This window comes from Mytilus californianus, unplaced genomic scaffold (assembly GCF_021869535.1).
Source record: "Mytilus californianus isolate M0D057914Y unplaced genomic scaffold, xbMytCali1.0.p SCAF_6, whole genome shotgun sequence".
NCBI lineage: Eukaryota > Metazoa > Mollusca > Bivalvia > Mytilida > Mytilidae > Mytilus > Mytilus californianus.
The window spans coordinates 117,725,070-117,751,741 of record NW_026262712.1 but is presented as its reverse complement, the minus strand read 5'-3'; the positions used below and the strand labels follow the sequence as shown (position 1 = coordinate 117,751,741).

The following is a 26,672-nucleotide window of genomic DNA, read 5'->3' as shown; positions in this document are numbered from 1 at the left end:
GTAATAATTAACTGGAAGTAAGAATAAAGTTTTTTTTAAGTTATGCAAAAGAGGTGGAAGATACCTAGGGTACATTCAACACTCAAAAGTCAAGGAGATACTGACAATGGCAAAGAAAGAAATAAGACTACTATACATAGAAAACAAAAGAGTGAGCAAAGCAAACCCCATCAAAAATCATGGGGGATCTCTTGAATATTTCAGATTAGCATTGAGACGAGGCAAGTTGCAATAATATAATAAAAGCTGTAGACAGTTCTCTGAATTTTTGAAAGTGTTTTAGTGTGCATTTTAAAATTAGTTTATAGAAATAAAATGTGAGGTCAATGTAAATTTCACAAATTGGTAATTTGATTTTTATTTTTCCAGATTGGTGCAGAAACAGTTAGCATACATGTTAGGAAGACAACAGATATTTTTAGAACTACCAGATGATATAGAAGAATTTGATGAATTGACAGAAATAATGTCTAATGCTCATCTGAATAATAACTTCTTAGCTTTAGCTAGAGAGGTAAGGGCTGAACTATAGATTTAAAGTGTAATGTTCAATCTGATTCCCCATGGTATCAAATATGTGACGTTCAATCTGATTCCCCATGGTATCAAATATATGTGACGTTCAATCTGATTCCCCATGGCATCAAATATATGTGACGTTCAATCTGAATCCCCATAGTATCAAATATATGTGACGTTCAATCTGAATCCTCATGGTATCAAATATATGTGATGTTAAATCTGATTCCCCATGGTATCAAATACATGTGACGTTCAATTTGATTCCCCATAGTATGAAATATATATGACGTTCAATCTGATTCCCTTTAGTATCAAATATATTTTATTGTTGTATATGACAAATAAATGAAATAAGTGTTAAATTGTTCACTCAAATAATAGTTATTTGCATCTTGGTCAAGGAATCATGGTTAAGGAATATGTTATGAATGTTCATGAAAGTAGAATATGATGGAATCAGTTGTCCAAAAAAAAAATTAATGAAATCATATTTAGAGAAGTTCAGTAAAAATTAGTTAAGTAAAGTTCTGTTTTTTTTTTTTAATTTCAGTTAACTCAGGTCATAGGTAAATCAAATCCTGTGTCCATTATTTTAGTATGATAAGAAGGCATTGCATACAAAGTAAAATATAAACACAATTGAAACAGAAATGCATGCCCCTTGTTCTTTTATTAAAATAAGTAGATGTGTTATGATTGTCAATGAGACAACTATCCACCAGAGTTTTAAATGAAGTGGATGTAAGCAATTATAGGTACTTGTATGTCTGTCAATAATGAGAAAAACCCATACTGTATATTCAGCTATAAAAGGCCCCGACATGAAAATTGTGAAACAATTCAAAGGAGAAAACTAACCTAATTTATTACAAAGCAATTTACAAAAAAAATATGACAGACATGAACCAATGAAAACCACTGAACTACAAGCTCCTGACTTGGGACAGGCACATGAATAATGTGGCAGGATTAAACATATTTATGAGCACTCAACCCTCACCCTAATCAGGGAAAGGGGTGTAACAGCACAACATAAGAACTAAAAACTAACTGTAAAACTCATTTGCAATTTGCTTAACTCAGATGATTGGTGCAAGGAACAAAAACAACTATTAAACATGAAAACAATAGACACAAAGCATAGAAATAGGAGTACTCGCAGTTACTGAAAGCTAGTTCAAAGATATATAGTTGTTATAAATGTATGTACAATATGTAGGAAAAATTTTATTTTGTAGTTGGATATCATGGAACCAAAAGTACCAGAAGATATTTATAAATCTCATCTAGAACAAAGCAGTAAGTCTATTACTTATAGGAACCATAAACAGCATCTTAATGGGGCATGATGACAGAGTTTAAAACACAAAACAATGACAGTATTTTGATGTTGGAATATTCCAAAGAATTGGCAACTTTGGAATATTGTGAATGTGGCAAAAACTTGATTCGCAAACTTTTTAAAGTATAATAAAGACAAACATTCATAAGTATATCTAAATAGTACAATAAGAATAAGCCATCAAAGTCTTTTACATAAGATCAAACTGCTTTATTGATACATGTTGTAGTACAAGAAAAGAACAACTTTCAAGAAATTTTAACTTAATATTTGTATTTTATTTTACAGGAAGTAGTTTACCCAGTACAACAGTAGACTCCGCACGACAAAATCTAGCTTCATCCTTTGTTAATGGTTTTGTTAATGCTGCTTTTGGTCAGGATAAACTGTTAATGGAAGACGGAAATACCTGGTTGTATAAAAATAAGGAACATGGTAAATTGTTTATAGTATATGAACATTGTGTGCAAATATTAATAAATTTAAGTGAATTGAACATTTTCATTATGTTAGAAAATGTTGATATAATCCATTCACAAAATAATGTCCTTAACTATACGTTCAAATTACTGATATGTACAATTTATGTAGCATTTGTGATAATGCAGTTGAAATTTTATACAACTTGGCACTAGCACCAAATTTTGGGAATAATATATGAGGTTTTGCAAATGTTCAGAGTACTTTAAGGCATTTTATCAAATTAAAGGAGTTTTTTTCTGATTTAAGAGTTTATGGCAAATTACGAAATTTTTAATTTGATAAAAAAAATTATAAACTATAATTGGGCATTGTGGAAACTCTTTAATTAATGATTACAACATTCAGATTCACCTCTAGGTAATTATCATTTGTTTAAAAATCCACAAAAGCTCCAAAATACACCTGAATGAAAAGTTGAAATAGAAACTTAAAAAACATGTAAGCTTACATTGTATGACATTTAAGTGAAAATAGAAGTTTATTTTCCTATTTCATCAGCCCAATTGGGAATTTATATGAAAATAAGGTTGGCATCTTATTTATGACGTCATGATGCAAGTTATTCCTAATTGTGTGGGGCTTTTATTATCCAGTGAAGGTTATCAAACTAAAAATGTATAGCCATCAATATTAGAGTCATATATCTTTGATATGCATTTTTTTCAACTGATCTGCACTTCAATGAGGTGAGTGATTAAGAAACTTGAGTACTTATCAGTCTATAAAATCTTTTCTATTTTAAAGGACGAACTGAATAAGAACATTTTATTGACTCCAGATTTAAAATTTCCCAAAGATTTGAGGTATGCTTCTATTATATTGCAATATTTTACAGGTATGTTAAGTGCTACAGCATCGTTAGGTTTAATATTATTATGGGATGTAGATGGTGGATTAACACAGATAGATAAATATTTATATTCTTCTGAAGATTTTATAAAGGTAAGCTTACAATGACCTACATGTATAATTGTCAACTTCTATGTCATTTGGTCTGTGATAGAGAGGTGTATCATTGGTAATCATACCACATCTTCATATTTTTATACGACCGCAAAAAAATTTTTGTGGTCGTATATTGGTATGACGTTGGCGTCGTCGTCGTCCAGCGTCGTCGTCGTCGTCCGGCGTCGTCCGAAGACACTTGGTTTTCGCACTCTAACTTTAGTTTAAGTGAATGGATCTTTATGAAATTTTACCACAAGGTTCAACACCACAAAAGGAAGGTTGGGATTGATTTTGGGGGTTATGGTAATAACAGTAAAGGAATTAGGGGCCAAAAAGGGGCCAAAAATAAGCATTTTTGTAACTTCCAGACATAACTTGTGTGTTAGTGTATGGATCTCTCTGACATTGTACCACAAGGTTCCATATCACTAAAGGAATGCTGGGATTGATTTTGGGGGTAATTGCCTCCAAATTTTAGGAATTAGGGGCCAAAAAAGGGGCAAAAAACAAGCATTTTTCTAGTTTCATGACAATAACTTGTGTGTAAGTGTATGGATCTTTCTGAAATTGTACTACAAGGTTCCATATCACAAAGGGAAAGCTGGGTTTGAGTTTGGGGGTAATTGCCCTAAACGTTTAGGAATTTGGGGCCAAAAAACACATTTTTTTCTAGTTTCCAGACAATAACTTGTGTTCAAGTGTATGGATCTCTCTGAAATTGTACTGCAAGGTACCATACCACAAAGGGAAGGCTGGGATTGAGTTTGGGGGTGATGAATCATAATGGGGGTTTAAAAAATTTTGGGGGGGGATTTATTTTTTTTTCCTTTTTTTCTTTTTTTCCTTTTTATACGACCGCAAAAAAATTTTTGTGGTCGTATATTGGTATGACGTTGGCGTCGTCGTCGTCGTCCAGCGTCGTCGTCCGAATACACATTAGTTTTCGCACTCTAACTTTAGTTAGTGAATGAATCTCAATGAAATTTTACCATAAGGTTCAATACCACAAAAGGAAGGTGGGGATTGATTTTGGGGGTTATGGTACCCACAGTTAAGGAATTAGGGGCCAAAAAGGGGCCAAAAATAAGCATTTTTGTAACTTCCAGACATAACTTGTGTGTAAGTGTATGGATCTCTCTGACATTGTTCCACAAGGTTCCATATTACAAAGGGAATGCTGGGATTGATTTTGGGGGTAATTGCCTCCAAATTTTAGGAATAAGGGGCCAAAAAGGGGCAAAAAACAAGCATTTTTCTAGTTTCATGACAATAACTTGTGTGTAAGTGTATGGATCTCTCTGACATTGTATCACAAGGTTCCATATCACAAAGGGAATGCTGGGATTGATTTTGGGGGTAATTGCCTCCATATTTTAGGAATTAGGGGCCAAAAAGGGGCGAAAAACAAGCATTTTTCTAGTTTCATGACAATAACTTGTGTGTAAGTGTATGGATCTTTATGAAATTGTACTGCAAGGTTCCATATCACAAAGGGAAAGCTGGAATTGAGTTTGGGGGTAATTGCCCAAAAAGTTTAGGAATAAGGGGCCAAAAAGGGGCCAAAAATAAGCATTTTTCTAGTTTCCAGACAATAACTTGTGTTCAAATGTATGGATCTCTCTGAAATTGTACTGCAAGGTACCATACCTCAAAGGGAAGGCTGGGATTGATTTTGGGGGTAATTGCCTCAAAATTTTAGTAATTAGGGGCCATAAAAGGGCAAAAAACAAGCATTTTTCTAGTTTCAGGACAATAACTTGTGTGTAAGTGTATGGATCTTTATGAAATTGTACTGCAAGGTTCCATATCACAAAGGGAAAGCTGGGTTTGAGTTTGGGGGTAATTGCCCTAAACGTTTAGGAATTTGGGGCCAAAAAGGGGCCAAAAAACAAGCATTTTTCTAGTTTCAAGACAATAACTTGTGTTCAAGTGTATGGATCTCTCTGAAATTGTACTGCAAGGTACCATACCACAAAGGGAAAGCTGGGATTGAGTTTGGGCCAATGGGGTGATGAATCATAAGGGGGTTCAAAAAAATTTGGGGGATTTTTTTTTCTTTTTTTCATACATGTAAACCTCCCGACGGGAGTACAATAATCCCGTTTTCAGGGGTCTCCTCCCGACCTCGCGTTGAAGAGAAAAAAATCCTGTGTATGAAATCTGCCCAACATATCATCTCAGACATCTGGTGTAACTGACATCACCTGAAGTTATATTTTACCTGTAAATCAATTAACATGCATAATTATATGGCTTCACTTGTCAGCTTGGGTGTCAAACATACTGGTAATCAACGATTTTTACCTCAGGCTAACTGCCGTTGTGTAATAAAAACTTTGTGTATTTATTGGGTTACTTCCCCTGATTTATCCTGTTTTAAGTTACTTTCCTTTAAATAATGTAAATTTTTAAAAGAATATAAATAAAATATAAATTGAACAAATAATCATAAAAGGATGGTAATTAAATGATTTTAAATGTCTTAGGACAAATCAAAAAATAATAATTTGAAAATTATTTGAGGGTTCTATACTTTCTTTCAAGGCTTAAATTGAATTCATATAATAACTATGACCCATGTTCAAAATTTAAATGAGTTTCTGATTATTCAAATAAAATCTAACTGCAAAAGCAGATAGGTAAACAAATGATCTGATTGCAATGTTTGTCCTATAGAATAATGATATAAAAGATATGAATTGAATAATTTAAAGAACATACTAAAAAAAAAGAATCTTAGATTGAACATGTAGAATATTAAGATAAAGAAACTTTATAAGTACAAGGGTACTATAAACATAATACATAATACATTCGGATTGAAAGTTGAAGAAAACACACTTTAAAAGACAATTTTTACAGCACACGGTTACATTTACGACAAACTTTATATCGATTAAAAACCTCCTGATCTGAGTCCTAATCTCCTGACCAAAATTTTCCAATCTCCTGATCTGAGTTTCACAGTCCATCACATGTATGTTTTTTTCTTTAAAATTTTCCATTTTAAATTGGTTATTTCTGATGTATATATAAAAGCAAATAATAACGATATGGTTTAAATAGGTAAATTAAAAAATTTTAAGTTCTTAGACCACTTTCATTCTGTGTGAGAAACCTATGCTGTGTCAAATATTTAATTACAATCCAAATTCAGTGCTGTATCAAGCTTGAATGTTGTGTCCATACTTGCCCCAACTGTTCAGGGTTCGACCTCTGCGGTCGTATCAAGCTGCGCCCCAGCGGAGCATTTTATTTGTTTCTTTTAAAATTTTCCATTTTAAGTTGGTTATTTCTGATTTATATTTAAAATCAAATAATAATGATATGGTAGGAGATACACACCAAACAGGATGTGTAAATTATTATATAATAAGTATTGTGCAATAGCAAGAAATTTTCAATTGCACAGTATTGCACAATAGCAAGAAATCTTCAATTGCACAGTATTGCGCAATAGCAAGAAATCTTCAATTGCACAGTATTGCGCAATAGCAAGAAATATCCAATAGCACAATATTGCGCAATAGCAAGAAATTGTCAATTGTACAGTATTGCGCAATAGCAAGAAATATTTAATAGCACAGGATTGTGCAAAAGAAGATACTTCCTATAAATTGCTTATTTCTTGACCAATTTCAATGGGGTTTTATTCTTGATTTCATGGGGTTCTTTAATATGCTGAATCTAACCGTGTATTTAGTTTTTGGATTTTGGGCCCCGTTTTTAAATTGGTCCACATTGAGGTCCAAAGGGTCCAAAATTAAACTTTGTTTGATTTCATCAAAAATTGAATTATTGGGGTTCTTTGATATGCCGAATCTAACTGTGTATTTAGATTCTTAAATTTTGGTTCCGCTTTCAAATTGGTCTACATTAAGGTCCAAAGGGTCCAAAATTAAACTTAGTTTGATTTTTAACAAAAATTGAATTCTAAGGGTTCTTTGATATGCTGAATCTAAACATGTATTTAGATTTTTGATTATGGGCCCAGTTTTCAAGTTGGTCCAAATCGGGGTCCAAAATTAAACTTTGTTTGATTTCAACAAAAATTGAATATATGGGGTTCTTTGATATGCTGAATCTAACCATGTATTTAGATTTTTGATTTTTGGGCCCCGTTATCAACTTTGTCCACATTGAGGTCAAAAGGGTCCAAAATTAAACTTTGTTTGATTTCATCAAAAATTGAATTATTGGGGTTCTTTGATATGCCGAATCTAACCGTGTATTTAGATTCTTAATTTTTGGTTCCGTTTTCAAATTGGTCTACATTAAGGTCCAAAGGGTCCAAAATTAAACTTAGTTTGATTTTAACAAAAATTGAATTCTTAGGGTTCTTTGATATGCTGAATCTAAACATGTATTTAGATTTTTGATTATGGGCCCAGTTTTCAAGTTGGTCCAAATCGGGGTCCAAAATTAAACTTTGTTTGATTTCAACAAAAATTGATTATATGGGGTTCTTTGATATGCTGAATCTAACCATGTATTTAGATTTTTGATTTTTGGGCCCCGTTATCAACTTTGTCCACATTGAGGTCAAAAGGGTCCAAAATTAAACTTTGTTTGATTTCATCAAAAATTGAATTATTGGGGTTCTTTGATATGCCGAATCTAACCGTGTATTTAGATTCTTAATTTTTGGTTCCGTTTTCAAATTGGTCTACATTAAGGTCCAAAGGGTCCAAAATTAAACTTAGTTTGATTTTAACAAAAATTGAATTCTTAGGGTTCTTTGATATGCTGAATCTAAACATGTATTTAGATTTTTGATTATGGGCCCAGTTTTCAAGTTGGTCCAAATAGGGGTCCAAAATTAAACTTTGTTTGATTTCAACAAAAATTGAATATATGGGGTTCTTTGATATGCTGAATCTAACCATGTATTTAGATTTTTGATTTTTGGGCCCCGTTATCAACTTTGTCCACATTGAGGTCAAAAGGGTCCAAAATTAAACTTTGTTTGATTTCATCAAAAATTGAATTCTTGGGGTTCTTTGATATGCTGAATCTAACCATGTATTTAGATTTTGGATATTGGACCATAATAGGTGAATGTCCAATTTAAAATTTTTAAGTTCTTAGACCACATTCAATCTGTGTTAGAAACCTATGCTGTGTCAAATATTTAATCACAATCCAAATCCAAAGCTGTATCAAGCTTGAATGTTGTGTCCATACTTCCCCCAACTGTTCAGGGTTCGACCTCTGCGGTAGTATCAAGCTGCGCCCTGCGGAGCATTTTATTATATATTACAAGTATATTATGAAATCAAATTCAATCAACTTTGAAAAATAAACTAGATTGGTTACAAGGATCTGAAAATGCTCTGTTATACTTTCGTTTTAAATGATTTTTAGGATACTCTGGTTTTGTTGTAATGATACATCCCTTCAAAAATTTGAAAGAAGAAATGTCATTGACTTATGTAATTATAACCAGAACAGAAGGCAAAACTTTTTACATTGTTTTGTTACAGGCTGGGGCATTGCTTGCTTGTGGTATTGTCAACTCTGGAGTTAGGAATGAATGTGATCCAGCTGTTGCCTTGTTGTCAGATTATGTAATGCATAATACAGCTATAATGAGAATTGGTGCTATAGTTGGGTAAATGAATATTTTAGTATAAAATGATAGATTCATTTCTTGGGAGATTATATTTTCAAAGTCCTATATAATGAAGTCTTTGTTTATAAATGATCAAGTTTAAGGAAATGCATTTACTTAAAAATTTGAATATTTGTGCATTTAGAATTTTTGCAGTTTTAATTTTTCAAAAAAAGGAAACAATCAGGACTAGAAAGTTTTAACAAAAGTATATAAGTTGAATTGGAAATTGAAAGTTAGAAAAAAATAACAAAAATCGTCTGAATCTTTGATTGTAAACTCTCAACAAATTACACCATAAAAAGTGTGTTTGCTTCATAGAGATGTAGAAATTTGACTATAGTACTATGTCCTTTCAGACTTGGTTTAGCCTATGCTGGATCCAACAGAGAAGATGTACTAGCAATAATTCTGCCTGTATTAGGAGATACTAAATGTACAATGGAAGTAAGTGTGTAGTTAGTTAGACCCAGTCCTCCTCTATCAGATGCTGGTCTAATAGATAACACTGGCAATAATTCTGCATTTGTTGAGAAATATTTATTGTATTATTGGAGAATTGGTATCACTGAGCTACTATTGATTTCTCAAAGAAATCCTGACAGCTAAATGAACTTTATATAAGGTTTTCAGTTGATCATTTTTAAAATAGTTTTAATTATAAAATGACTATAAACAATTCACCTATCATAACCTGAAAGATCATGGGAAAATTTCAGTTTCCATTCACCAGAATGCAAATAAATGGCCCAGTTACTGGAATACCTATGGTTAAGGGGAAAGTCTGTCTTTGTAGTCATTTATGTAGCTATGTAATAAGGCTATGCCAATAGTATCTTCATGATTTATACTATGTAGTGATTATGTTTCTTTTATTGTCATATGATGTTGAAATATATGTAAATTTTGAAAGGTGTCCAGTGTCTTTAAGCCCATATTGTATGTCAGGTTGATTTGATTAAAAACAATTACTTTAAGTCAAGAATACTTTACTTTTTGAACTTGCATCATTTTGCAATGTCATTCTATCTAACCATTTAATCATCCCTATAATGTCTTATGTATGTTGTAGGTGATAGGAATGGCTGCTTTATCCTGTGGTATGATTGCAGTAGGTAGCTGTAATGCTGATGTTACATCCACCATTCTACAGACCATGATGGAGAGGAGTGAAGCAGATCTTAAAGATACACACAGTAGATATCTGGCTTTAGGATTGGCTCTGGCTTATCTAGGTAAGATACACACAGTAGATATCTGGCTTTAGGATTGGCTCTGGCTTATCTAGGTAAGATATACACAGTAGATATCTAGCATTAGGATTGGCTCTGGCTTATCTAGGTAAGATACACACAGTAGATATCTAGCATTAGGATTGGCTCTGGCTTATCTAGGTAAGATACACGCAGTAGATATCTAGCTTTAGGATTGGCTCTGGCTTGTCTAGGTAAGATACACACAGTAGATATCTAGCATTAGGATTAGCTCTGGCTTATCTAGGTAAGATACACACAGTAGATATCTAGCATTAGGATTAGCTCTGGCTTATCTAGGTAAGATACACACAGTAGATATCTGGCTTTAGGATTGGCTCTGGCTTATATAGGTAAGATACACACAGTAGATATCTAGCATTAGGATTAGCTCTGGCTTATCTAGGTAAGATACACACAGTAGATATCTAGCATTAGGATTGGCTCTGGCTTATCTAGGTAAGATACACACAGTAGATATCTAGCATTAGGATTAGCTCTGGCATATCTAGGTAAGATACACACAGTAGATATCTAGCTTTAGGATTGGCTCTGGCTTATCTTGGTAAGATTCATATTGTGAAAACTTAGCTTTTAGATTGGCTCTGGCTTATCAAGTTTGATGCATATTGAGAAAAAGTAGTATAGGGTTGATTCTTGGCTTTTTATACGACCGCAAAAAAATGAGGTCGTATATTGGTATGACGTTGGCGTCGTCGTCGTCTGCCGTCGTCGTTGTCCAAAGACGCATTGGTTTTCGCACTCTAACTTTAGTTTAAGTGAATGGATCTCTATGAAATTTTACCATAAGGTTCAATACGGCAAAAGGAAGGTGGGGATTGATTTTGGGGGTTATGGCACCAACAGTTTTGGAATTAGGGGCCAAAAATAAGCATTTTTGTAACTTCCAGACATAACTTGTGTGTTAGTGTATGGATCTCTCTGACATTGTATCACAAGGTTCCATATCAAAAAGGAAATGCTGGGATTAATTTTGGGGGTAATTGCTTCCAAATTTTAGGAATTAGGGGCAAAAAGGGGAAAAAAACAAGCATTTTTCTAGTTTCATGACAATAACTTGTGTGTAAGTGTATGGATCTCTCTGACATTGTACTACAAGGTTCCATATCACAAAGGGAATGCTGGGATTGATTTTGGGGGTAATTGCCTCCAAATTTTAGGAATAAGGGGCCAAAAAAGGGGCAAAAAACAAGCATTTTTCTAGTTTCATGACAATAACTTGTGTGTAAGTGTATGGATCTTTATGAAATTGTACTACAAGGTTTCATATCACAAAGGGAAAGCTGGAAATGAGTTTGGGGGTAATTGCCCAAAACGTTAAGGAATAAGGGGCCAAAAAGGGGTCAAAAATAAGCATTTTTCTAGTTTCCAGACAATAACTTGTGTTCCAGTGTATGGATCTCTCTGAAATTGTACTGCAAGGTACCATACCACAAAGGGAAGGCTGGGATTGATTTTGGGGGTAATTGCCTCAAAATTTTAGGAATTAGGGGCCATAAAGGGGCAAAAAAACAAGCATTTTTCTAGTTTCAGGACAATAACTTGTGTGTAAGTGTATTGATCTTTATGAAATTGTACTTCAAGGTTCCATATCACAAAGGGAAAGCTGGGTTTGAGTTTGGGGGTAATTGCCCTAAAAGTTTAAGAATTTGGGGCCAAAAAACAAGCATTTTTCTAGTTTCCAGACAATAACTTGTGTTCAAGTGTATGGATCTCTCTGAAATTGTACTTCAAGGTACCATACCACAAAGGGAAGACTGGGATTGAGTTTGGGGGTGATGAATCATAAGGGAGTTCAAAAAATTTGGGGGGGAGGGGATTTTTTTTTCCTTTTTATACGCCCGTTTACGGGACGTATTATGGTATACCGTTGTCTGTCCGTCTGTCCATTTGTCTGTCCGTCCGTCCGTCGTCAACATGTCGGACATTAACTCAAAAACGCTTTAACCAATTTGCTTAAAACTTTGGTGAATTGTTTATATCTATTGACGTGAGCTCCCTTTCGTTTTTTATAAATTTTAGAGTTTACGTTTCTGAGTTATGGGGTTTTATTCATTAAAAAAAGGGGGATTTTCGAGTTTTCGGACAATAACTCAAGAATGCTTTCACCAACTTGCAAGAAATTTTGGTTAATTGTTTATATCTATTGACATGAGCTCCCTTTGGATTTTTATAAATTTTAGATTTTACGTTTCTTGAGTTATGGGGTTTTATTCATAAAAAAAAAGGGGGATTTTCCAGTTTTCGGACAATAACTCAAAAATGCTTTCAGCAGTTCTCATGAAACTTTGATGAATTGTTGATATCTATTGATGTAAGCTCCCTTTAGAATTTTGTAAATTTTAGATTTTACATTTCTGAATTATGGGGTTTATTCATTAAAAAAGGGGGGATTTTCCAGTTTTCAGACAAAAACTCAAAAATGCTTTCAGCAATTCGTATGAAACTTTGGTGAACAGTTTATATCTATTGATGTAAGCTCCCTTTAGAATTTTATGAATTTTATTTGTTTATAGTCTGACAACAGATTTACTAAGTATTTCGCAACAGCACAGTGTATTGCACAACAGCAAGAAATCTTTAATTGAATATAAATTCAATTCATATGACCAACTTCAAGTTCTTTGACTACATTTATTCAGAAACCTATAATAGATGTATGTCAAATATTTAATTACAATCCAAATTCAGACCTGTATCAAGCTTGAATATTGTGTCCATTTTTGCCCCAACTGTTCAGGGTTAGACCTCTGCGGGCGTATCCAGCTGCGCTCAGCGAAGCAGTTTATTTTTCTTTAAAATTTTCCATTTTAAATTGGTTATTTCTGATTTATATATAAAAGCAAATAATAATGATATGGTTTGAATAGGTAAATTAAAAAAATTTAAGTTCTTAGACCACATTCATTCTGTGCCAGAAACCTATGCTGTGTCAAATATTTAATTACAATCCTAATTCAGTGCTGTATCAAGCTTGAATGTTGTGTCCATACTTGCCCCAACTGTTCAGGGTTCGACCTCTGCGGTAGTATCAAGCTGCGCCCCAGCGGAGCATTTTATTTGATTATGTCAAATAGGCCTATTTGTCACAAATAATGTTAAATAGGTATTAGTAACTCCTTAACAAGATTTATATGCATCTGTTCTAGGTTAAAATGTGATTTATGGTTCCAATAAAAGTATTATACTTTGATTGATGGAGTAAGATCTTTTCTTGCCATTAAAACTCCTTTATACGTGTCTCGACTCCAGATATTGCATAATATACAATTACAACCTTTTCAACTTGCTGACCGATGAGGCTATTTGCATGAAAAATGATAATATTCAGATGTTCTTCTCGATGTCAGGGTCTGCTTAATAAACAACCAAAAAAAATTCAATAATTTAGTCTCTTTTAGGGGTTTGGGTGTAGTGGAACTGGCAATTGCACATCAAAGTGCCAAATTTGTTTCCCATACATTCCTTCCTTATACCCACATACTTTGTTTTATACAACAGCATTGAATTTTATGAACAGGCTGATTTGCTTATTTTTCACAATTTTAACCAAAAAAAGAGGTTAGGTTGTGATCTGAAACAACATTTTTTACAGTATTTGATTAATTTAAATTTGTAGGTAAACAGGAAGCGGTTGATGCCACTTTGATGGCATTAGAAGTTATTGCAGAGCCACTGAAATCAATGGCCATGTTGTTAGTAGAAGTCTGTGCATATGCAGGTATGTTTTCATCTCATAGCTATCTGGAATTACTAAATGGAAAGATAGTGATTACCGATTGACAAAAAATTAACAAAGCAACCTTATAAATTTATAAGAATTACATTGAGTCAATTTGACATGCAACAATAAAATAATTTAACTGTGGAACAAAGTTGAAGGATGCTTTTAACCTGTCAGTCTGTCCCTCAACTCTTAGTTGTTGCCATGACGTGTAAAAACATCCTATATTAATTATTTTGTTGAGTTAGAATCATACATTATAGTAAACAGAAGTGGGGGGTCTGAGGTATGTGAGCTTGATAAAGGGACTTTCCATTTTGAATTTTCCTTGGAGTTCGATATTTTTGTTATTTTACTTTTTGCTCTCTAAACATTCTTTCATATGATATAATATTGTCTGTAGTGATTATAACATGTAGCAGTTTGAATGTTTTAAACCTCCTTTGCAGCTTTTGGTAGAGGATATTATGTTATAAATAAAGCTGTATATTTAAAGTGGATATCTAAATATCTTTTATTTTCAAGATAATCCATCTCATTAATACTTTGTTTATACAGGGACAGGAAATGTGTTAAAGATACAGAAACTCCAACATATATGTTCTGAGCACGATGAAAAGAAAGATGAGGTATGGGTGTTTCTATAAAGAATAAGAAATTCTACGAACAGAGATACTTGGCCAAACTAGATTTTCTGAATAATGGGGTCAACATCTATATTTTTTTTTGTGCCCATTCAATCTTTGAAATCTTAGATGAAGGTCATGATCACAAACTTTGTAAAATATCAATTTCAGATATACTTTTTTGATCAAATCTTGATTGCTCCCGTTCGAAGGAAATGTAAATAGCTAGAAAGGAGAATGGGATATATAAGCAGGCTCTCAATACGTATCTAGTAATAAACAATTTTGCCATCAGTTGTCAAATTTTGACAATTAACACTCAGGAACAGCTTGTTCATTATGAGCAAAGGTGTTTTGAGAGTGAACTGGTTCTAGGAATTTTAGATTAATTAGACCTTCAAAATCACATGCAAATCTTTTTTCTATTTATGACTAGAATTTGTAAGGAATTTTTTTTAAAATAAAAGTTACATATCTTTTTTGACATAAGACAAAGAATTTGATTTAGTATATATCAACAGCATGTTTATATAGTTAATAAAACTTTTATCATGTTATTAGAACAGCGATGAATTGATATAATTTTGTTTCTCCTCATCAGGAGTAAGACTATAGGAATAAATATTCATTTATGTGTAGATGATTTTATCAAAGCCAGTGATGTAACTTTTGTAGGATAATAATGAAAAGAAGGATGATAAGAAAAAGAAAGATGACAAAGAAAAGGAAAAAGACAAATCAAAAGAAACAGCAACCTCTGATCTGTCAGCACAACAAAGTAAAGTTCTAATATTATCTTTTCTCATCTAAGTAGAAAGTAGATCTCAGTTTTTCAAGATTTTTCACATATGGGAATATAAGACCGCATACATTTTTTTTTTTTTAGTAAAAACCAGTTATTACATAGATGATGGTGATTTATATCAATTTCCCATTGTGATAAATTCCAATAATCTTTCATGTAAAATAACTCATTTATTTTCACTCTAGGGACATTTCAAGCCTTTTACTGTACCCTCACTTTAGACTTCCTACTGAAGATTTGTGCCTTGATACTTTAAACTAATTGATTAAGTGTGTTGCATATCAACAATTAATAGTCCGGGTGCATTCAAAACAACTTCTTGCTTCACAATAACAGCAAAATCTGCATCAATCTTCTCAAAGTGAGGATCTGCCCAGAGCTCCAGATAAGAATTCACAAATTGGGGTTTTTACCAATTTTGATGTAATTGAGTGAAATATTTTTTTCAATTACACTAATAATTCCAATTCACCCCTCAAGAAAATATCAAATTGGGTTTTTCACCACCAATCTCCTGAATGTATTAGGTTTTTCATCTTCTAAATATTGAATTGAGGCATGTCATATGTGATCATATCAAACAAAGATGTTAATCCACTGTTATCTTAAATACATTTCTTTCAAGTATGTATGTGATAGGTGTTTTATTCAAGTTTAAACACTGACGAGCAATTTTTATACGACCGCAAAAAAATTTTTGTGGTCGTATATTGGTATGACGTTGGCGTCGTCGTCGTTCGGCGTCGTCGTCGTTGTCCGGCGTCGTCCGAAGACACATTGGTTTTCGCACTCTAACTTTAGTTTAAGTGAATGGATCTTTATGAAATTTTACCACAAGGTTCAATACCACAAAAGGAAGGTTGGGATTGATTTTGGGGGTTATGGTAATAACAGTAAAGGAATTAGGGGCCAAAAAGGGGCCAAAAATAAGCATTTTTGTAACTTCAAGACATAACTTGTGTGTTAGTGTATGGATCTCTCTGACATTGTACCACAAGGTTCCATATCACTAAAGGAATGCTGGGATTGATTTTGGGGGTAATTGCCTCCAAATTTTAGGAATTAGGGGCCAAAAAAGGGGCAAAAAACAAGCATTTTTCTAGTTTCATGACAATAACTTGTGTGTAAGTGTATGGATCTTTCTGAAATTGTACTACAAGGTTCCATATCACAAAGGGAAAGCTGGGTTTGAGTTTGGGGGTAATTGCCCTAAACGTTTAGGAATTTGGGGCCAAAAAGGGGCCAAAAAACACATTTTTTTCTAGTTTCCAGACAATAACTTGTGTTCAAGAGTATGGATCTCTCTGAAATTGTACTGCAAGGTACCATACCACAAAGGGAAGGCTGGGATTGAGTTTGGGGGTGATGAATCATAATGGGGGTTCAAAAAATTTTGGGGGGGGATTTATTTTTTTTTCCTTTTTTTTCTTTTTTTCCTTTTTTGTTTCTTTTAAAATTTTCCATTTTAAGTTGGTTATTTCTGATTTATATTTAAAATCAAATAATAATGATATGGTAGGAGATACACACCAAACAGGATGTGTAAATTATTATATAATAAGTATTGTGCAATAGCAAGAAATTTTCAATTGCACAGTATTGCACAATAGCAAGAAATCTTCAATTGCACAGTATTGCGCAATAGCAAGAAATCTTCAATTGCACAGTATTGCGCAATAGCAAGAAATATCCAATAGCACAATATTGCGCAATAGCAAGAAATTGTCAATTGTACAGTATTGCGCAATAGCAAGAAATATTTAATAGCACAGGATTGTGCAAAAGAAGATACTTCCTATAAATTGCTTATTTCTTGACCAATTTCAATGGGGTTTTATTCTTGATTTCATGGGGTTCTTTAATATGCTGAATATAACCGTGTATTTAGTTTTTGGATTTTGGGCCCCGTTTTTAAATTGGTCCACATTGAGGTCCAAAGGGTCCAAAATTAAACTTTGTTTGATTTCATCAAAAATTGAATTATTGGGGTTCTTTGATATGCCGAATCTAACTGTGTATTTAGATTCTTAAATTTTGGTTCCGTTTTCAAATTGGTCTACATTAAGGTCCAAAGGGTCCAAAATTAAACTTAGTTTGATTTTAACAAAAATTGAATTCTTAGGGTTCTTTGATATGCTGAATCTAAACATGTATTTAGATTTTTGATTATGGGCCCAGTTTTCAAGTTGGTCCAAATAGGGGTCCAAAATTAAACTTTGTTTGATTTCAACAAAAATTGAATATATGGGGTTCTTTGATATGCTGAATCTAACCATGTATTTAGATTTTTGATAATTGGGCCCCGTTATCAACTTTGTCCACATTGAGGTCAAAAGGGTCCAAAATTAAACTTTGTTTGATTTCATCAAAAATTGAATTATTGGGGTTCTTTGATATGCCGAATCTAACCGTGTATTTAGATTCTTAATTTTTGGTTCCGTTTTCAAATTGGTCTACATTAAGGTCCAAAGGGTCCAAAATTAAACTTAGTTTGATTTTAACAAAAATTGAATTCTTAGGGTTCTTTGATATGCTGAATCTAAACATGTATTTAGATTTTTGATTATGGGCCCAGTTTTCAAGTTGGTCCAAATCGGGGTCCAAAATTAAACTTTGTTTGATTTCAACAAAAATTGAATATATGGGGTTCTTTGATATGCTGAATCTAACCATGTATTTAGATTTTTGATTTTTGGGCCCCGTTATCAACTTTGTCCACATTGAGGTCAAAAGGGTCCAAAATTAAACTTTGTTTGATTTCATCAAAAATTGAATTCTTGGGGTTCTTTGATATGCTGAATCTAACCATGTATTTAGATTTTGGATATTGGACCATAATAGGTGAATGTCCAATTTAAAATTTTTAAGTTCTTAGACCACATTCAATCTGTGTTAGAAACCTATGCTGTGTCAAATATTTAATCACAATCCAAATCCAAAGCTGTATCAAGCTTGAATGTTGTGTCCATACTTCCCCCAACTGTTCAGGGTTCGACCTCTGCGGTCGTATCAAGCTGCGCCCTGCGGAGCATTTTATTTTGTTTAATTTGTGTCTGGTTTGTTTCAACTGTTCTGCCAGTTTTGTATTTTCTGTCAATTTATATAAACTGGTGTTACTAGTGGGTCTGTAACTGATTACCTTTCTAGAGCACATACGATCACCCCTGGTTATGTTCGGGTTATAACAATTCATTGACATTGCTTGTCGGCATTATTTTTCCAAGTATGGTAAATGGCTTTGAACAAAATTTTGTCATGATTTATAAGAGTGAAGTGTGAGTTAGACTGCTTCATTACCATCACATACAATATCAGAGGCAATATGTAAATTTTTATTGATGATATCCATATGTTCAGCACTCATTTTGTCTTTTCCCTGCTGACAGCTGAATATTTGGGGTCCCTTCGTGGCCCCAAACACTTGTACATGTTGTAATTTTGTTGTCTGATGGCTTGCTGTAGACTTGCATTCAGAGCAATATATATATGAGAACCCCATATAATCGATTTTATTTAGCCATGGGTTCTTTCCTTTCCAGGCAAAGAATGTCTTATCTGACACTGTGTGGCTTTGCTAAAATTAAGTAGTATTTTCATCGAAGGAAGAAAGGACACCGTTGATGATTTCGTTTAAAATGTCACATATATTTGGATCTGTCGCCTTCTCCATTAAGGAATTGATAATGTGACTTGCATACTTTTATGCTTCCGCACAACAGTCTGTTGTCAAATAGTTCAACAGAATATACCATTTTGTTACTAGTAGTGCTTTTTTCCGCCTCTCCGACATGATCTGATCTGCCAAAGAAAATTTTATAAACTGGTCCCTTATGTTTACCGGGGACAATAACTGACAATTTCTTCCAACAGGGACCCAGATCAGATATTTGATGTAACGCTCTATTTTAGAACGAAAGTAGATTTCCTAACTCTAATTTCCTAATATTACAAAAATAGATTTACGCTACAACAATTTATCATTTAGGGTAAATAACGCACAAGATAGCGACAATTAGGGTTGGGAACACATAGTTTTGACATAATTGGGTTTTCCTTTGCATGAATTGGGTTTTTGATCGCTGCAATTGTCAATTGAATTGAGTTTTCAATTGTTTTTATTGCATAATCACGCAAATACGCAGCTTATCTGGAGCTCTGTCTGCAATTTTGACAACTGTGTGAAATACACAAATATTCATACACCAAAAAAGTATAGTGAAATCAACAATACATAAAGTGAATCCAACTAAAGCCAGTAACACAGAAAAAAGTTTTGATATTCTGTTTCCGTATTATTAAAAGTAAAACTAATTGCCGTTTTTGAATATAAAAGATAAGAACACTTGTGACCTAACGCCGCTATGTATTAGACTCTTGCTGTGCCTTCGTTTAATTCATGTGTCATTCGGTCACTAATTGTCTTATTTTTGTCGAGCCTGCGACTTTTGTGGCAGAAAGCTCGACATAGGGATAGTGATCCGGCGGCGGCGGCTACGGCGGCGGCGGCGTTAGCTAACTTCTTAAAAGCTTTATATTTTAGAAGGTGGAAGACCTGGATGCTTCATACTTTGTATATGGATGCCTCATGTTACGAAGTTATGTCAGTCACATGTCCAATGTCCTTGACCTCATTTTCATGGTTCAGTGACTACTTGAAAAAAAAGTTAACATTTTTTGTAATGTTAAATTCTCTCTTATTATAAGTAATAGGATAACTATATTTGGTATGTGCGTACCTTGCAAGGTCCTCATGCCCGTCAGACAGTTTTCACTTGACCTCTACCTCATTTCATGGATCAGTGAACAAGGTTAAGTTTTGGTGGTCAAGTCCATATCTCAGATACTATAAGCAATAGGTCTAGTATATTCGGTGTATGGAAGGACTGTAAGGTGTACATGTCCAACTGGCAGGTGTCATCTGACCTTGACCTCATTTTCATGGTTCAGTGGTTATAGTTAAGTTTTTGTGTTTTGGTCTGTTTTTTCTTATACTGTATGCAATAGGTCTACTATATTTGGTGTATGGAATGATTGTAAGGTGTACATGTCTAGCGGGCAGGTGTCATCTGACCTTGACCTCATTTTCATGGTTCAGTGGTCAAAGTTAAGTTTTTGAGTTTTGGTCTTTTTTTCTAATACTACATGCAATAGTTCAACTATATTTGGTATGTGCTTACCTTGCAAGGTCCTCATGCCCGTCAGACAGTTTTCACTTGACCTCGACCTCATTTCATGGATCAGTGAACAAGGTTAAGTTTTGGTGGTCAAGTCCATATCTCAGATACTATAAGCAATTGGTCTAGTATATTCGGTGTATGGAAGGACTGTAAGGTGTACATGTCCAACTGGCAGGTGTCATCTGACCTTGACCTCATTTTCATGGTTCAGTGGTTATAGTTAAGTTTTTGTGTTTTGGTCTGTTTTTCTTATACTGAATGCCATAGGTCTACTATATTTGGTGTATGGAATGATTGTAAGGTGTACATGTCTAGCGGGCAGGTGTCATCTGACCTTGACCTCATTTTCATGGTTCAGTGGTCAAAGTTAAGTTTTTTGAGTTTTGGTCTTTTTTTCTAATACTATATGCAATAGTTCAGCTATATTTGGTGTATGGAAATATTTTATGATCTATTTGGCAGTCATGCAGGTTTTATTTGACCTTGACCTCATTTTCAAGGTTCATTGCTCAGTGTTAAGTTTTTGTGTTTTCGTCTGTTTTTCTTAAACTATAAGCAATAGGTCAACTATATTTGTTGTATGGAAGAATTGTTAGCTGTACATGCCTGCCTAGCATGGTTCATCTGACCTTGACCTCATTTTCATGGTTCATTGGTCAATGTTTAGTTTACTTGGTTAATGTTAAGTTTATGTGACAGTTGTAATAAAGCTTTATATTTAGGACTATCAACATAATATCAATGATGAGTAAAGAAGGCGAGACATTTCAGCGTGTGCACTCTTGTTTCAAATACAGCGATTAGTCACTGCATTTTTTTCAGTTATCATTTGGAACTGTTTCAATATTCCTTTTGTAATCTAAATAGAAATATTTTCTTAATAGTATTTTTATACGACCGCAAAAATTTTTGCGGTCGTATATTGGTATGATGTTGGCGTCGTCGTCGTCTTCGTCCGGCGTCATCCGAAGACACATTGGTTTTCGCACTCTAACTTTAGTTTAAGTGAATGGATCTCTATGAAATTTTACCATAAGGTTCAATACCACAAAAGGAAGGTTGGGATTGATTTTGGGGGTTATGGTACCAACAGTTAAGGAATTAGGGGCCAAAAATAAGCATTTTTGTAACTTCCAGACATAACTTGTGTGTTAGTGTATGGATCTCTCTGACATTGTACCAAAAGGTTCCATATCACAAAGGGAATGCTGGAATTGATTTTGGGGGTAATTGCCTCAAAATATTAGGAATTAGGGGCCAAAAAAGGGGCAAAAAACAAGCATTTTTCTAGTTTCATGACAATAACTTGTGTGTAAGTGTATGGATCTTTCTGAAATTGTACTACAAGGTTCCATATCACAAAGGGAAAGCTGGAATTGAGTTTGGGGGTAATTGCCCAAAACGTTTAGGAATAAGGGGCCAAAAAGGGGCCAAAAGTAAGCATTTTTCTAGTTTCCAGACAATAACTTGTTCAAGTGTATGGATCTCTCTGAAATTGTACCACAAGGTTCCATATCACACAGGGAATGCTGGGATTGATTTTGGGGGTAATTGCCTCAAAATTTTAGGAATTAGGGGCAAAAAAAGGGGCAAAAAACAAGCATTTTTCTAGTTTCATGACAATAACTTGTGTGTAAGTGTATGGATCTTTCTGAAATTGTACTACAAGGTTCCATATCACAAAGGGAAAGCTGGAATTGAGTTTGGAGGTAATTGCCCAAAACGTTTAGGAATAAGGGGCCAAAAAGGGGCCAAAAGTAATCATTTTTCTAGTTTCCAGACAATAACTTGTGTTCAAGTGTATGGATCTCTCTGAAATTGTACCACAAGGTTCCATATCACACAGGGAATGCTGGGATTGATTTTGGGGGTAATTGCCTAAAAATTTTAGGAATTAGGGGCCAAAAAAGGGGCAAAAAACAAGCATTTTTCTAGTTTCATGACAATAACTTGTGTGTTAGTGTTTGGATATTTCTGAAATTGTACCACAAGGTTCCATATCACAAAGGGAAAGCTCGAATTGAGTTTGGGGGTAATTGCCCAATACGTTTCGGAATAAGGGGCCAAAAGTAAGCATTTTTCTAGTTTCCAGACAATAACTTGTGTTCAAGTGTATGCATCTCTCTGAAATTGTACCACAAGGTTCCATATCACACAGGGAATGCTGGGATTGATTTTGGGGGTAATTGCCTAAAAATTTTAGGAATTAGGGGCCAAAAAAGGGGCAAAAAACAAGCATTATTCTAGTTTCATGACAATAACTTGTGTGTTAGTGTTTGGATATTTCTGAAATTGTACTACAAGGTTCCATATCACAAAGGGAAAGCTGGAATTGAGTTTGGGGGTAATTGCCCGAAACGTTTAGGAATTTGGGGCCAAAAAGGGGCCAAAAATAAGCATTTTTCTAGTTTCCAGACAATAACTTGTGATCAAGTGTATGGATCTCTCTGAAATTGTACTGCAAGGTACCATACCACAAAGGGAAGGCTGGGATTGAGTTTGGGGGTGATGAATCATAAGGGGGTTCAAAAAAATTTTGGGGGGGGGGGTTTTCCCCCTTTTTTTTTTTTTTTTCTTTTTTTTTTTTTTTTAATTTTCCATTTTAAGTTGGTTATTTAGGATTTATATTTAAAAGCAAATAATAATGATATGGTAGGAGATAAACACCAAACAGAATGTGTAAATTATTATATAATAAGTATTGTGCAATAGCAAGAAATTTTCAATTGCACAGTATTGCACAATAGCAAGAAATCTTCAATTGCACAGTATTGCGCAATAGCAAGAAATCTTCAATTGCACAGTATTGGGCAATAGCAAGAAATATCCAATAACACAATATTGCGCAATAGCAAGAAATTGTCAATTGTGCAGTATTGCGCAATAGCAAGAAATATTCAATTGCACAGTATTGTGCAAAAGAAGATACTTCGTATAAATTGCTTATTTCTTGACCAATTTCAATGGGGTTTTATTCTTGAATTCTTGGGGTTCTTTAATATGCTGAATCTAACCGTGTATTTAGATTTTTGGATTTTGGGCCCCGTTTTTAAATTGGTCCACATTGAGGTCCAAAGGGTCCAAAATTAAACTTTGTTTGATTTCATCAAAAATTGAATTATTTGGGTTCTTTGATATGCCGAATCTAACCGTGTATTTAGATTCTTAATTTTTGGTTCCGTTTTCAAATTGGTCTACATTAAGGTCCAAAGGGTTCAAAATTAAACTAAGTTTGATTTTAACAAAAAATGAATTCTTAGGGTTCTTTGATATGCTGAATCTAAACATGTATTTAGATTTTTGATTATGGGCCCAGTTTTCAAGTTGGTCCTAATCGGGGTCCAAAATTAAACTTTTGTTTGATTTCAACAAAAATTGAATATATGGGGTTCTTTGATATGCTGACTCTAACCATGTATTTAGATTTTTGATTTTTGGGCCCGGTTATCAACTTTGTCCACATTGAAGTCAAAAGGGTCCAAAATTAAACTTTGTTTGATTTCATCAAAAATTGAATTCTTGGGGTTCTTTGATATGCCAAATCTAACCGTGTATTTAGATTCTTAATTTTTGGTTCCGTTTTCAAATTGGTCTACATTAAGGTCCAAAGGGTCCAAAATTAAACTAAGTTTGATTTTAATAAAAATTGAATTCTTAGGGTTTGATATGCTGAATCTAAACATGTATTTAGATTTTTGATTATGGGCCCAGTTTTCAAGTTGGTCCAAATCGGGGTCCAAAATTAAACTTTGTTTGATTTCAACAAAAATTGAATACATGGGGTTCTTTGATATGCTGAATCTAACCATGTATTTAGATTTTTTATTTTTGAGCCCCGTTATCAACTTTGTTCACATTGAGGTCAAAAGGGTCCAAAATTAAACTTTGTTTGATTTCATCAAAAATTGAATTCTTGGGGTTCTTTGATATGCTGAATCTAACCATGTATTTAGATTTTGGATATTGGACCATAATAGGTGAATGTCCAATTTAAAATTTTTAAGTTCTAAGACCACATTCATTCTGTGTTAGAAACCTATGCTGTGTCAAATATTTAATCTCAATCCAAATTCAGAGCTGTATCAAGCTTGAATGTTGTGTCCATACTTGCCCCAACTGTTCAGGGTTCGACCTCTGCGGTCGTATCAAGCTGCGCCCTGCGGAGCATTTTATTTTCTCATAATATACACATTTGGACACATTTTCTTTTTTTTTTATAGGTGTAGCAGTACTAGGTATAGCTTTGATAGCTATGGGAGAAGATATTGGTGGAGAGATGGCCTTCAGAGCTTTTGGACATTTGGTAAGTACTATATTGATCTATTTACATATTTTACTGTATATTTAATGTGTAAATTAGTAATCTATTATATGGGAGGAAGATTTCAGTAAAAAGCAAATGGATGATAGAAAATAATGTTGTAGCATGAAAAATTCAGGTATATGTTATTGATATTTAAATGTCAGAAAAAAGTCTGTTTTAAGAATGGACAAACTAAGTTATATGTAATTGATGTTCATGCAGTATTTGATAATATATATTTGTAGTTACGGTATGGAGAGACAGCAATCAAGAGAGCCGTACCAGTAGCTTTAGGTCTGATATCAGTGTCTAATCCTAAACTACAGATCCTAGACACACTTAGTAAATTTTCTCATGACAATGACCCTGAGGTAGCTCATAATGCTATCCTAGCAATGGGACTGGTTGGTGCAGGTCAGTAAAATTTTATTCCTAATTTCTCATTTCGTATTATTCCATTTGATAGTCATACAAAATGTCTTACTTTAATTGACATAAGATTAAATAGCTTTGAAGACTTTCAATAAATAGCACATCCCGAAAACTGTAAATAATTTTGACACATCATAGAACAAGGTATTTAACACTAATTAGAATTCAGATAAACTGCACGATAGTTTAAAGTACACTATTATATCTATAAACTCTTTTAAAAAAAACTTTACTTAGTATGTAAAACTAGGATAATTGTCTATTTTTATGATGCTATGATGTTTCTCTGTCTTACATATTCCAAGAATAAAATATGGTTTGTGTATTTATAGGTACAAACAATGCACGTCTGGCTGCCATGTTGAGACAATTAGCTGTGTACCATGGCAAGGATGCCAACAATCTGTTCATGGTCAGACTGGCCCAAGGACTAACACATCTGGGTAAAGGTACCCTGACCTTAAGTCCATACCATAGTGACAAGGCACTCATGTCACCTGTAGCTGTTGCTGGACTCCTAGCTGTCTGTGTATCATGTCTTGATGTTAAAAATCGTAAGTTTATAAATATGATAAATTTATTTTACAAACTGTATAATCAGTTAATAAAGATGCAGTGACAAGTCTTAAATATTTTCTGAGTATCATTTCGTGTATTGAAAAAACGAGGTTTGTCAAATTCTTGAGACTTTCCACAACCATTAGAAATTCTTATAATTTTGATTGTTAGATTCTGAGTGGAGAAACCAGTTTATTGCAAATCCTTAAATAAAAAGTTTCCAGATGTTCTGTTAAGTAAAAGGTAATGTATTATTTACCTTGGAAATGTTTAAGTAAATTTGGTATAATTTCTTACACAATTTTAAATTACAAAAGGTTGAAGGTACAATTACACACTACAAACCAGTTTAACAACATTAACAGAACCAAGATGTACATTTCAACAATTAATGTCTCTTCAAAATTTTGAAGATCCCAAGAGCAAATGTATTCTTTTGAAAATGAAAAGACCAAGATGTCTTAATAACTAAATATTTCTACATTTTCTACAGTGATCTTAGGAAAATCTCATTACATTTTGTACCACCTTGTGTCAGCCATGCAGCCCAGAATGTTGACCACTTTTGATGAGGAATTACGACCAACTCCTGTACATGTCAGAGTTGGACAGGTAAGACATTTCAATTTTTTTATACTGATATATATTGTAACTGATTTATTCAGATTTCACATCATGATCACATGTCTTGTAATGAATAAAAGAAGACATGGGGCATACATAAATAAGACAGCAACCCAATGTCTGCTCAAACATTTAGTGAAAGTAAAAAGGTCAGACAGTTTACTTCTTTAAATGTAAGGTTCTGTTGAAACATACATGACTTAAAATAAAATTCATCTATTGACAAATGCAAAAAAAAGAAAA

At 33.6% G+C, this 26,672-nt stretch overlaps 1 protein-coding gene and 1 long non-coding RNA gene across 2 annotated transcripts in view; one reads left to right on the top strand and one right to left on the bottom strand.

Moving 5' to 3' along the window:
• The window catches only part of LOC127704182 (26S proteasome non-ATPase regulatory subunit 2-like), a 39,521-nt gene that overhangs the window by 11,033 nt on the left and 1,816 nt on the right, over positions 1-26,672 (top strand). The window contains exons 7-20 of the mRNA XM_052208115.1: positions 370-514; positions 1,761-1,821; positions 2,153-2,299; positions 3,183-3,289; positions 8,779-8,906; positions 9,266-9,353; positions 9,979-10,141; positions 13,800-13,901; positions 14,463-14,533; positions 15,206-15,308; positions 24,733-24,815; positions 25,061-25,229; positions 25,580-25,801; positions 26,299-26,417. Coding sequence (XP_052064075.1) covers positions 370-514; positions 1,761-1,821; positions 2,153-2,299; positions 3,183-3,289; positions 8,779-8,906; positions 9,266-9,353; positions 9,979-10,141; positions 13,800-13,901; positions 14,463-14,533; positions 15,206-15,308; positions 24,733-24,815; positions 25,061-25,229; positions 25,580-25,801; positions 26,299-26,417 — 1,708 coding nt within the window. The remainder of the gene's footprint in view (positions 1-369; positions 515-1,760; positions 1,822-2,152; positions 2,300-3,182; positions 3,290-8,778; positions 8,907-9,265; positions 9,354-9,978; positions 10,142-13,799; positions 13,902-14,462; positions 14,534-15,205; positions 15,309-24,732; positions 24,816-25,060; positions 25,230-25,579; positions 25,802-26,298; positions 26,418-26,672) is intronic.
• LOC127704189 (uncharacterized) lies at positions 4,644-11,989 on the bottom strand. Its single transcript, XR_007983175.1, has 2 exons — positions 11,612-11,989; positions 4,644-4,942 (listed from the first exon to the last, which is right to left on the bottom strand). It is a non-coding gene; the product is annotated as an uncharacterized LOC127704189 (long non-coding RNA).